The sequence below is a fragment of the Coregonus lavaretus genome (assembly GCF_964263955.1).
Source record: "Coregonus lavaretus genome assembly, chromosome: 16".
Lineage (NCBI taxonomy): Eukaryota > Metazoa > Chordata > Actinopteri > Salmoniformes > Salmonidae > Coregonus > Coregonus lavaretus.
The window spans coordinates 46,047,838-46,061,234 of NC_140003.1; the positions used below are offsets into that span (position 1 = coordinate 46,047,838).

The 13,397-nt window shown below is 38.6% G+C and overlaps 1 protein-coding gene across 1 annotated transcript in view; it reads left to right on the forward strand.

Moving 5' to 3' along the window:
• LOC311143967 (interferon-induced GTP-binding protein Mx2-like) overlaps nt 1–13,397 on the forward strand; it is a 52,584-nt gene that overhangs the window by 16,140 nt on the left and 23,047 nt on the right. The window contains exons 2-11 of the mRNA XM_084179875.1: nt 3,775–3,809; nt 6,897–7,078; nt 7,540–7,677; nt 9,107–9,261; nt 9,623–9,761; nt 9,845–10,043; nt 10,537–10,615; nt 10,717–10,839; nt 11,436–11,568; nt 11,743–11,901. Coding sequence (XP_084036001.1) covers nt 3,787–3,809; nt 6,897–7,078; nt 7,540–7,677; nt 9,107–9,261; nt 9,623–9,761; nt 9,845–10,043; nt 10,537–10,615; nt 10,717–10,839; nt 11,436–11,568; nt 11,743–11,901 — 1,330 coding nt within the window. The 5' untranslated portion in view covers nt 3,775–3,786. The remainder of the gene's footprint in view (nt 1–3,774; nt 3,810–6,896; nt 7,079–7,539; nt 7,678–9,106; nt 9,262–9,622; nt 9,762–9,844; nt 10,044–10,536; nt 10,616–10,716; nt 10,840–11,435; nt 11,569–11,742; nt 11,902–13,397) is intronic.

A 13,397-nucleotide genomic window follows, 5' to 3' on the forward strand; every position in this document is an offset into this window, starting at 1 on the left:
TAGCAGATGGGTGGAAACAGGGATGGAACAGTTTAGCAGATGGGTGGAAACAGGGGTGGAACAGTTTAGCAGATGGGTGGAAACAGGGGTGGAACAGTTTATCAGATGGGTGGAAACCGGGACGGAACAGTTTAGCAGATGGGTGGAAACAGAGATAGAACAGTTTAGCAGATGGGTGGAAACAGGGGCGGAACATGGTGTGTAAAAGCTGATTTAGCTTGTGCAGATTAAGATAGCTGACGATGCCACCATTGTCTGTTCCTTCCTGCATGTTTCCACCCATTTAAATTCCTGTAGATTGTGAAAACAGGATGTCACATACTGAGGTCGCACCTAAAAAGCTCAGAACTCTGTATGCCCATACTTATGACTAAGTCACATAAGACAATCCTGTATCAGCAAAAAATACTAACATATAACAATGGAGTTGAAGGATGGGACTAATAATAACTAACAACAAAATAATAACAAGATAACTAATAATGTAAGCATACTGTGTCCATAATAAGTATATAGGTTGTATGTTGGGAGCTTTTGGGAAAGAGCACAGTTAGAAAGATATGGCATATAGAAGCAAACCGGATGGACATCATGAAAATGATCGGAGAGGTTGAGAGTAGAAGAAGTTCAGGAGAAAAAAACAAATAAAAATATAATTATTGTAAAATTGACTGTGTCCATAAAATGTAGATAGTAAGTATAAACTGGAAGTAGAGGCCTAAGCATTGTTGTTCACTAATTTACCCCAAGTAGGGAAAGGGTGGCGGGGTTGGAAAGTAATAAAGGGGAATATATATATAAAAAACATGGGGGATTGGAAGTGATGTAGACAATTACATTGATGGAAGTTACAATCTATCTGCAATATTAAGCTGATCTACCCCCCAAAAATAAAATTAAAATAAAATAAAAAATACTAACATATAACAATGGACAATTCTCAAGGTAAAAACATCGTAGTAGGTCTAATTAAACAGTATAGTATATCATTCAATCATTTCCTCCACACAGCATTTACAGTTGACCGGGGCAGCTCTGGCAGGGCTGAAATTTGATGAACTGACTTGCAGGAAAGGTGGCATCCTATGACGGTGCCACGTTGAAAGTCACTGAGCTCTTCAGTAGTCTATCACAGTGCCATCCGTTTTGTCACCAAAGCCCCATAGACTACCCACCACTGTGACCTGTACGCTCTTGTTGGCTGGTCCTCACAACATATTCGTCGCCAAACCCACTGGCTCCAGGCCATCTATAAATCACTGCTAGGCAAATCCCCGCCTTATCTTAGCTCATTGGTCACCATAGCAACATCCACCCGTAGTATGCACTCCAGCAGGTATATCTCACTGGTCATCCCCAAAGCCAACACCTCCTTTGGCCGCCATTCCTTCCAGTTCTCTGCTGCCAATGACTGGAACGAATTGCAAAAATCTCTGAAGCTGGAGACACTTATCTCCCTCACTAACTTTAAGCATCAGTTGTCAGAGCAGCTTACCGATCACTGCACCTGTACACGGCCCATCTGACATTAGCCCACCCAACTACCTCATCCCCATATTGTTATTTATTTTGCTCATTTGCACCCCAGTATCTCTATTTGCACATAATCTCTTGCACATCTATCATTCCAGTGTTAATACTAATTGTAATTATTTTGCACTATAGCCTATTTATTGCCTTACCTCCATAACTTGCTACATTTGCACTCACTGTATATATATTTTCTGTTGTATTTTCGACTTTTATGTTTTTTTTTACCCCATATGTAACTCTGTGTTGTTGTTTTTATCACACTGCTTTGCTTTATCTTGGCCAGGTCGCAGTTGTAAATGAGAACTTGTTCTCAACAGGCTTACCTGGTTAAATAAAGGTGAAATAAAATACATCTAAAAAGGCCATTCTTCTGCCAATGTTTGTCTATGGAGATTGCATGGCTGTGTGCTCGATTTTATACACCTGTCAGCAATGGGTGTGGCTGAAATAGCCGAATCCACTCATTTGAAGGGGTGTCCACAGACTTTTGTGTATATGGTGTATCAAGTTATGCTCCAATAGACGTTGACCTAGGGGATAAATACATTCTAATCTAATAGTTTAGTCTAATCTTTAACATCATGAAAGTATTTTACTCATTCAGTTGATACTCTACACTTTCATTTTTACAAGATTCTCATCTAGCAACTCAATATTAGGAAGGTGTTCTTAATGTTTGGTATACCAAGTGTATTACAGTTGGCAAATTCTAAGGTTCCGAACAGGCATGTGAGACTGTATCTCCTCTTATGTTGTATTATGTTATGTTATGTTTTAGATATACAGTGGGTGAAAAAAGTATTTAGTCAGCCACCAATTGTGCAAGTTCTCCCACTTAAAAAGATGAGACAGGCCTGTAATATTCATCATAGGTACACGTCAACTATGACAGACAAATTGAGAAAATCTTTTCCAGAAAACCACATTGTAGGATTTTTTATGAATTTATTTGCATATTATGGTGGAAAATAAGTATTTGGTCACCTACAAACAAGCAAAATGTCTGGCTTTCACAGACCTGTAACTTCTTCTTTAAGGGGCTCCTCTGTCCTCCACTCGTTACCTGTATTAATGGCACCTGTTTGAACTTGTTATCAGTATAAAAGACACCTGTCCACAACCTCAAACAGTCACACTCCAAACTCCACTATGGCCAAGACCAAAGAGCTGTCAAAGGACACCAGAAACAAAATTGTAGACCTGCACCAGGCTGGGAAGACTGAATCTGCAATAGGTAAGCAGCTTGGTTTGAAGAAATCAACTGTGGGAGCAATTATTAGGAAATGGAAGACATACAAGACCAGGGACTCAAATCCTGCAGTGCCAGACATGTCCCCCTGCTTAAGCCAGTACATGTCCAGGCCCGTCTGAAGTTAGCTAGAGTGCATTTGGATGATCCAGAAGAGGATTGGGAGAATGTCATATGGTCAGATGAAACCAAAATATAACTTTTTGGTAAAAACTCAACTCGTCGTGTTTGGAGGACAAAGAATGCTGAGTTGTATCCAAAGATCACCATACCTACTGTGAAGCATGGGGGTGGAAACATCATGCTTTGGGGCTGTTTTTCTGCAAAGGGACCAGGACGACTGATCCGTGTAAAGGAAAGAATGAATGGGGCCATGTATCGTGAGATTTTGAGTGAAAACCTCCTTCCATCAGCAAGGGCATTGAAGATGAAACGTGGCTGGGTCTTTCAGCATGACAATGATCCCAAACACAAATTTCAAGGTCCTGTAGGGGTGCCTAGCCAGTCTCCAGTTCTCAACCCCATAGAACATCTTTGGAGGGAGTTGAAAGTCCGTGTTGCCCAGCGACTGCCCCAAAACATCACTGCTCCAGAGGAGATCTGCATGGAAGAATGGGCCAAAATACCAGCAAAAGTGTGTGAAAACCTTGACCTGGTCAAAACGTTTGACCTGTGTCATTGCCAACAAAGGGTATATAACAAAGTATTGAGAAACTTTTGTTATTGACCAAATACTTATTTTCCACCATAATTTGCAAATAAATTCATAAAAAATCCTACAATGTGATTTTCTGGATTTTCTTTTCTCATTTTGTCTGTCATAGTTGACTTGTACCTATGATGAAAATTACAGGCCTCTCTCATCTTTTTAAGTGGGAGAACTTGCACAATTGGTGGCTGACTAAATACTTTTTTTCCCCACTGTACATAACTTTAGTTCAAAATACAGATACATTCCTGTTAATGTTTATTTGCATTCTTTTTTATTTCAGGGGGAGAAAGAAATGTCATATGAAGATGGACCGAGGTGGGACAACATTACTTCAGTTTTCAGTTTTGAAATGATGAAGGCCTCCATTTTCCACTTGTTATTGCACCCTTGCAGTACTACTCTGCACTACACTGTACCACCGTACTATAATCCTAATTTTCTGAATTTTATGGTGATGGGGATTATTTATACAGTTGTGACTATTTATGCTGTGGTGATTATTTATACAGTGGTGATTATTTATGCAGTGGTGATTTTTTATGCATTGGTGATTATTTATGCAGTGGTGATTTTTTATGCAGTGGTGATTTTTTATGCAGTGGTGATTATTTATACAGTGGTGATTATTTATACAGTGTTGATTATTTTACAGTGGTGATTATTTATACAGTGGTGATTATTTTACAGTGGTGATTATTTTACAGTGGTGATTATTTATACAGTGGTGATTATTTATACAGTGGTGACTATTTATACAGTGGTGATTATTTATGCAGTGGTGATTATTTATGCAGTGGTGATTTTTTATGCATTGGTGATTATTTATGCAGTGGTGATTTTTTATGCAGTGGTGATTTTTTATGCAGTGGTGAATATTTATACAGTGGTGATTATTTATACAGTGTTGATTATTTTACAGTGGTGATTATTTATACAGTGGTGATTATTTTACAGTGGTTATTATTTATGCAGTGGTGATTATTTATGCAGTGGTGATTATTTATGCAATGGTGATTATTTATACAGTGGTGATTATTTATACAGTGGTGACTATTTATACAGTGGTGATTATTTATGAAGTGGTGACTATTTATACAGTGGTGATTATTTATACAGTGGTGATTATTTATGCAGTGATGATTATTTATGCAGTAGTGATTATTTATACAGTGGTGATTATTTATACAGTGGTGATTATTTATACAGTGGTGATTATTTATGCAGTGGTGATTATTCATACAGTGGTGATTATTCATACAGTGGTGATTATTTATGCAGTGGTGATTATTTATACAGTGGTGATTATTTATGCAGTGGTGATTATTTATGCAGTGGTGATTTTTTATGCATTGGTGATTATTTATGCAGTGGTGATTTTTTATGCAGTGGTGATTTTTTATGCAGTGGTGATTATTTATACAGTGGTGATTATTTATACAGTGGTGATTATTTTACAGTGGTGATTATTTTACAGTGGTGATTATTTATACAGTGGTGATTATTTATGCAGTGGTGATTATTTATGCAGTGGTGATTATTTATGCAGTGGTGATTATTTATGCAGTGGTGATTATTTATACAGTGGTGATTATTTATGCAGTGGTGATTATTTATACAGTGGTTATTATTTATACAGTGGTGACTATTTATACAGTGGTGATTATTTATACAGTGGTGATTATTTATACAATGGTGATTATTTTTACAGTGGTGATTATTTATACAGTGGTGATTATTTATGCAGTGGTGATTATTTATGCAGTGGTGATTATTTATACAGTGGTGATTATTTATACAGTGGTGATTATTTATACAGTGGTGATTATTTATGCAGTGGTGATTATTTATATAGTGGTGATTATTTATGCAGTGGTGATTATTTATGCAGTGGTGATTATTTATGCAGTGGTGATTATTTATACAGTGGTGATTATTTATGCAGTGGTTATTATTTATACAGTGGTGACTATTTATGCAGTGGTTATTATTTATACAGTGGTGACTATTTATACAGTCTTGATTATTTATACAGTGGTGATTATTTATACAGTGGTGACTATTTATACAGTGGTGGTTATTTATACAGTGGTGATTATTTATACAGTGGTGATTATTTAAACAGTGGTGATTATTTATGCAGTGGTGATTATTTATACAGTGGTGATTATTTATACAGTGGTGATTATTTATGCAGTGGTGATTATTTATATAGTGGTGATTATTTATATAGTGGTGATTATTTATACAGTGGTGATTATTTATACAGTGGTGATTATTTCTACAGTGGTGATTATTTATGCAGTGGTGATTATTTATACAGTGGTGATTATTTAAACAGTGGTGATTATTTATGCAGTGGTGATTATTTATACAGTGGTGATTATTTATACAGTGGTGACTATTTATACAGTGGTGGTTATTTATACAGTGGTGATTATTTATACAGTGGTGATTATTTAAACAGTGGTGATTATTTATGCAGTGGTGATTATTTATACAGTGGTGATTATTTATACAGTGGTGATTATTTATGCAGTGGTGATTATTTATATAGTGGTGATTATTTATATAGTGGTGATTATTTATACAGTGGTGATTATTTATACAGTGGTGATTATTTCTACAGTGGTGATTATTTATGCAGTGGTGATTATTTGTACAGTGGTGATTATTTATACAGTGGTGATTATTTATACAGTGGTGATTATTTATACAGTGGTGATTATTTAGATAGTGGTGATTATTTATACAGTGGTTATTATTTATACAGTGGTGATTATTTATGCAGTGGTGATTATTTATGCAGTGGTGATTATTTATACAGTGGTGATTATTTATGCAGTGGTGATTATTTATACAGTGGTGATTATTTATACAGTGGTGATTATTTATACAGTGGTGATTATTTAGATAGTGGTGATTATTTATACAGTGGTTATTATTTATACAGTGGTGATTATTTATGCAGTGGTGTTTATTTATGCAGTGGTGATTATTTATACAGTGGTGATTATTTATGCAGTGGTGATTATTTATACAGTGGTGATTATTTATACAGTGGTGTTTATTTATGCAGTGGTGATTATTTATACAGTGGTGATTATTTATACAGTGGTGATTATTTATACAGTGGTGATTATTTATACAGTGGTGATTATTTATGCAGTGGTGATTATTTATACAGTGGTGATTATTTATACAGTAAATAGTGTGACATTTTCTTACACTTGGTGCAGTATAATTTTTTTTGGGGGGATACATTTTCTTGTTCCATGTACGCCTAATGATAGTTAGTTACTAACTAGAAAAACTGTGTAAAATGATCAATTTAGCCATTTATAAGTCTATCAACAAATTAACCATTCATAATTGCATTGTTTTGTACTCCTGACATACCCCCAGCATGTTCCAAGACCAGCTGGCGGAGAAGGTCCGGCCTTTCATAGACTTAATAGATGACTTGAGATCCATAGGGATAGATAAGGAGCTGCCACTGCCAACCATTGCTGTGGTGGGAGACCAGAGTTCAGGAAAGAGCTCTGTGCTTGAGACCCTTTCTGGGGTGGCGCTGCCCAGAGGGACTGGTGAGATTCTGTATTGTTTCCTGAATATACAAAAAAACTATTGAAATCTATATTAGCATTTTAAATGTCATGCCCAAATCACCCTAAGTCTCTGAAAGTGGTTGTTTAACTTAGACTTAATTTGGGCATTGACTAGTTTTTGGTTTGAAAATGCTGAAGTTGGCGATTTAGGACACTGGCAAGGTAAACAACCCTGAAGCAGGTTTTCACACTATCCTTGTCCATAGACATGGTCAGGAAATATATACAGTACAATAGGACCACAGAGACACGGACATTGCTGAAATGTTTAGAATATTCAAATTAACTTGATAACCGCAGCAAACCTGTTAAATGCGTATTTACTGTACATTCGTTTTCTAACCATTTAGTGACACTGTAAATGTCTGACATGCTTTTAGATCATTGATTGTTCTGTTATACAGTATAATGAGCTGTCATTGGTACTTCCTTGTTTACAGGTATTGTCACCAGGTGCCCACTGCTACTTAAACTGTGTAATGACAGGTCAGTGAGATGGAAGGCTGTCATCTCATACGGAGGCAAATTGAGATATGAATTTGACGAACCCTCAGAAGTCGTGAGACACGTTGAACAAGGTCAGATGGGAACGAACACACACACACACACACGCACACACACACACACACACACACACACACACACACACACACACACATTATTTTATACTGTATATTAACCATTTGAGGCTCCTCAGAGGAGGAATGGGAGGACCATCCTCCTCAGTGAATTTCAGAAAAATGTAAATAGTGAAACATTAAAAAAAGTTATATTATTTAAATAAAACTGTACTAAATATCACCAAATAATTGATTAAAACCCACTGTTTTGCAATGAAGGTCTACATTAGCCTCAACAGCCTTCTGTAGGGTAGCACCATGGTGTAGCCGGAGGACAGCTAGTTTCCGTCCTCCTCTGGGTACATTGACTTCAATACAAAACCTAGGGGGCTCATGGTTCTCACCCCCTTCCATAGACTTACACAGCAATTATGACAACTTCTGGAGGATGCCCTCCAACCTGTCAGAGGTCTTGCAACATGAACTGACATGTTGTCCACCCAATTAAAGGATCAGAGAATTAATCTAGAACTGAAAGCATAAGCTACAGCTAGCTAGCACTGCAATACATAAAATGTGATGAGTATTTGACTCAAAGAGAGAAAAACAATAGTTGAACAGTTTTCAACAAATTAATGTCTTCAAAAATTAAGGAGAAGCAGGAGAGAGAGAGAGCTATCTATATTTCATTTTTACTTACTTAGCTAGCGAATGCAGCTAGCTAGTTTAGCCTAGTCAAACACAATGCTCAAACAGAGAGGGATGCTATGTTAGCTAGCTGGCTATGGCAATCCAACACAGGAACTCTTCCAAGTCAAGGTAAGCTTTGATGTTTAATTAGTTTTTAGCCATTGTCTCTGAAACACTGCCTGTGTCACTGCTAAACTGCTTGCTGCTGACTGAAAACTGTACTGCATCATTGTAGCAGCTGATGTGTTGTGCCCCTAAGTCTACAAGCGAAGGGAAAAGGTGAGAGGTGGAGAGTGGCAAGGCGGTATTGAATGTGTCAATGTCTGTCACCTTGATTACGAAAATGTCTCTCGACTTATGTTGTAAACTTTCATTTGTAGGCTAGGTTGTAGCAACCTCACGATGGGTATAGGGAAACTTAGACTATGATATAGTAGCCTAAACTTATCGATGTGACATTGAGCTGGGTGAATGGAATACGTATGTCAGTCATCCAATATGCTGTAATAGAAAAAATGTCACCCCTGATTCTAAAAAAAAAATATTCTCCTTTATTTTAAACGGCCCCGACCGCCACTGACATTGACATATCTATTCTTATTTTTTGGTGGAAAAGTTGATACGGTATTTACCATAGACAACCACAGAATACGTAATATATTATAATAATAAGAGTTCAGTTGGGGTATAAATCAGACAGACATGCAAATAATAAACACATCTGTTTTTTTCATCAATATTTGAATTGATTTAACAGCTCAGAACATGTTAGCTGGAAAGGGATTGGGGATATGTGAAGACCTGATCACTCTACAGATCACATCCTCCACGGTGTGTGATCTCAGTCTGATTGACTTACCTGGGATCACCAGGGTAGCTGTGAAAGGACAACCAGATGACATTGGAGCCCAAGTAAGTCTAATGTTAAGAGTGTATAGCTTTTGGACTTTTGTCCAGTACATTGCTTGGTTATCTCATGGCTATTGGTTCTCATCTCATGATACACTAATGATGAATTGTTTTAGCCGGGTGTACGGACTTTTTACCATAATTGCTAGAAAGGTAGCTCTGATGGTTGAAGCTGGTGAAAGGTACTTTGAATGTGTTGGCTTTGAAGAAGGTTAAGCTTCAGAACCATGAAAAACAGAGTGCCCCACACAGGGCTATATCACGGTAACAAGCGGTCGGCTACCCTCTTGTGGATGAATCAAATAACTCGGTCAAAGGCTTGCATCCTGACTGTGTGTCACATTCTTCTTCCTTTTTTTGCTAGATCAATAATCTCATTACAAAATACATAAAGAATAAGAGAACCATTATTTTGGTGGTGGTACCATGTAATGTTGACATAGCAACAACAGAGGCCCTGAAAATGGCAAAAGAAGTGGATACTGAAGGCACAAGAACTCTGGGTAAAGAAATTATGTAGATACATGTATTTTTTATAGGGTTTATGTATTAGCAGTTATCATCATGCTTTTCATTTGCCTTCAAGCCATTCTGACAAAGCCAGACCTGATAGACCCGGGAGCAGAGAATAATGTGTTGGAAATTGTCCACAATGAAATCATCGTTCTCAATATGGGCTATGTCATTGTGAAATGTCGTGGTCAGAAGCAAATTGATGAAAACATGTCCATAGCTCGTGCGATTGAGGATGAGTTGGAATTCTTCCAAAAGCATGAAGACTTCAGGTAAAATGTGTTCTTGCCATGTGTTAAGTGAACTAGCATCTTTGTTTTTTGATGGCTTCACATCTGAAAATGTTCAGGGCCACAAACTGTATGTTTCAGGATTTTATGAAAAGTATATTTTTCCACATATCCACTGAGAGTAGTTCCATATAGTATTGATGAATGGTATTTTCAGGCCTTTTTATTGCTCACTCACCTCCCTTCTCTTACATTTCTACATATAGTACTTTTTAACATTCAAAATCAAATAGCTAAATGATCCTTGGTGTGATCATCTTTAAACAATTCCACAGGTTAACTTAGCTCATGCACATATCTCTAGCTTAAACAGACAGATTTTGATGGGGATCATTGTATTATGTTAATTAGATTTCCATGGGGGTGCGACCATTGTAGGCCAAGGGGTTAACTGACATTTGTATTTGACATTTTTTATACCATTTTCGGGATGAAATACTGTTTTTGTTAAACTTCTCTTCCTTTTAATGTATAGATCCCTCTTGCATCAGGAGAAGGCAACCACCAAGTGCCTAGCCACTAAGCTCACCAATGCCCTGGTCAAACAGATCAAGGTTAGTCCAACCACATACCCTATGATGATCTGTTTCCAGTGCACACTGGAAAACATGTGGTCTGGTACCTATTAACTTGTTGTATGTTTGCTCCTGGTCAGAAAAACCTGCCCCAGATCTCAGAGAAGATAAAGGAGCAGCTGGCGGATGTAAAGATTGAATTGAGTAAAATAGAGTGTGGGCCTCCCCTGGAACCTGAAGAGAAGAGAAAGTACCTCATTCAGGTGAGTCAATCTTTCACCTTTCCATCTTTCAGCTTCGTAAACGGCTTATTTTCTACAAAATTGCCACACAAATGTATGATGTAAGGTTTGGAAACCACCACTGTTGCACAGTGGTCCAGCTGTGTTATTGTCATGGTTTGGTAAATTGTCAGGAGAATGTCCTTAGGAGACAAAGTCTGTTTCTATCACTCCTATAGACAGTAAAGGCATCAACTCTGTTGCACATCCTCTGCCAATTGGATTGGTCAGATTTGCAACACAGCTGTAAGAGTAGAACCACTGTCCAGAAAGACAAATAAAACAGCATCAAAACTTTCTCCACTCTCCCACTTCCTCCACTGTCCTTCCTTAATTTCCCACGGATTATGTTTGTCACCAGGTTAAACAATACTTTGCCTCGACAGCAGATCTTGTAAAAACACTTGGACACACCAGTGTAAGATAGTTCTTGCTTAATATCTGTAGATGACGTAAGGATGGATGGGTCTTGTGGAGCCATCTCATAAAACAGTAATCTAAAAGGACGAAATAGGAAACATTTATACAGGTAGGTTTTATTGTGTTATGTATTTATAGTGTTATGTTTCCTTCTTCAGGTCATAACAGAGTTCAATGAGCAGATTACCCAACTGTCCACAGGGGATATTATCGTTGAGGAAAATCTATTTGAGCTCATGCGAAAGGCATTTAAAGACTGGATGGAATGTCTGAAATGTGCCGAATCAAATTGTAGGTACAATTTTGAATAGACAGGATATTGCTCACCAAATAAATATTTATGTTTCTAAATATCCCTAATATTTACTGATATAATTATTATACTACTAATAGTTATGTCATACAATAGTGATTATAATCCATTATATCTCCAATAAATTATTAACATTGTTTTCCTCAATTTAGACAACGATGAAGTGCAACAAGTGGTCAATGAATATGACAAGGAACACAGGGGAAGCGAGCTGCCTGGTTTCAGTAACTACAGGGTATTTCAACATGTTGTTCAGAAACTAGTGGCTAAACTTAAGGCTCCAGCTATGGCGACACTAGAGAAAATCAGAGGTAAGTGACCAAAAAGCCCTAGGTTTGATGTGATTTTCCAAAAGCCCCTTTATTGAACATCATGCATGGGTCTCTATGGTACTTCTGACAAGACAAACATGCCTATTATATTAAGCAGTAAGCACCCAAGAAAGTAAGTATTGGTGAATCACACCCCCATCCACAACGACAGGGCTGAAGTGGCCGGGGTCGAGAGCATTAAGTTCCTCGGTGTCCAAATCACTAATGACTTAAAATGGTCCACACACGTGCACACTTGTTAAGAAGGCAAGACAGCGCCTCTCCCCCTCAGGAGGTTGAAACGGTTTGGCATAAGAAGGCGAAACAGCGCCTCTCCCCCTCAGAAGGTTAAAAAAGGTTTGGCATAAGAAGGCGAGACAGCGCCTCTCCCCCTCAGGAGGTTGAAAAGGTTTGGCATTAGAAGGCGAAACAGCGCCTCTCCCCGTCAGGAGGTTAAAAAAGGTTTGGCATAAGAAGGCGAAACAGCGCCTCTCCCCCTCAGGAGGTTGAAAAGGTTTGGCATAAGAAGGCAAGACAGAGCCTCTCCCCCTCAGGAGGTTAAAAAAGGTTTGTCATAAGAAGGCGAAACAGAGCCTCTCCCCCTCAGGAGGTTAAAAAAGGTTTGGCATAAGAAGGCAAGACAGAGCCTCTCCCCCTCAGGAGGTTAAAAAAGGTTTGTCATAAGAAGGCGAAACAGAGCCTCTCCCCCTCAGGAGGTTAAAAAAGGTTTGGCATAAGAAGGCAAGACAGAGCCTCTCCCCCTCAGGAGGTTAAAAACGGTTTGGCATAAGAAGGCAAGACAGCGCCTCTCCCCCTCAGGAGGTTAAAAAAGGTTTGGCATAAGAAGGCAAGACAGAGCCTCTCCCCCTCAGGAGGTTGAAAAGGTTTGGCATAAGAAGGCAAGACAGAGCCTCTCCCCCTCATGAGGTTAAAAAAGGTTTGGCATAAGAAGGCAAGACAGAGCCTCTCCCCCTCAGGAGGTTAAAAACGGTTTGGCATAAGAAGGCAAGACAGCGCCTCTCCCCCTCAGGAGGTTAAAAAAGGTTTGGCATAAGAAGGCAAGACAGAGCCTCTCCCCCTCAGGAGGTTGAAAAGGTTTGGCATAAGAAGGCAAGACAGAGCCTCTCCCCCTCAGGAGGTTAAAAAAGGTTTGGCATAAGAAGGCAAGACAGAGCCTCTCCCCCTCAGGAGGTTAAAAAAGGTTTGGCATAAGAAGGCGAAACAGCGCCTCGACCCCTCAGGAGGTTAAAAAGGTTTGGCATGGGGCCCTCAAATCATCAAACAGTTCTACAGCTGCACCACTGAGAGCATCTTGACTAGCTGCATCACCGCTTGGTATGGCAACAGCGCCACCCTCCATCGCATGGCGCTACAGAGGGTGGTACGGACAGCCCAGTATATTGTTGGCGTCGAGCTCCGTGCCATCCAGGACCTCTATAGCAGGCGGTGTGAAAGGAAGGCCCGGAAAATTGTTAAAGACCTGTTATGATAATTGT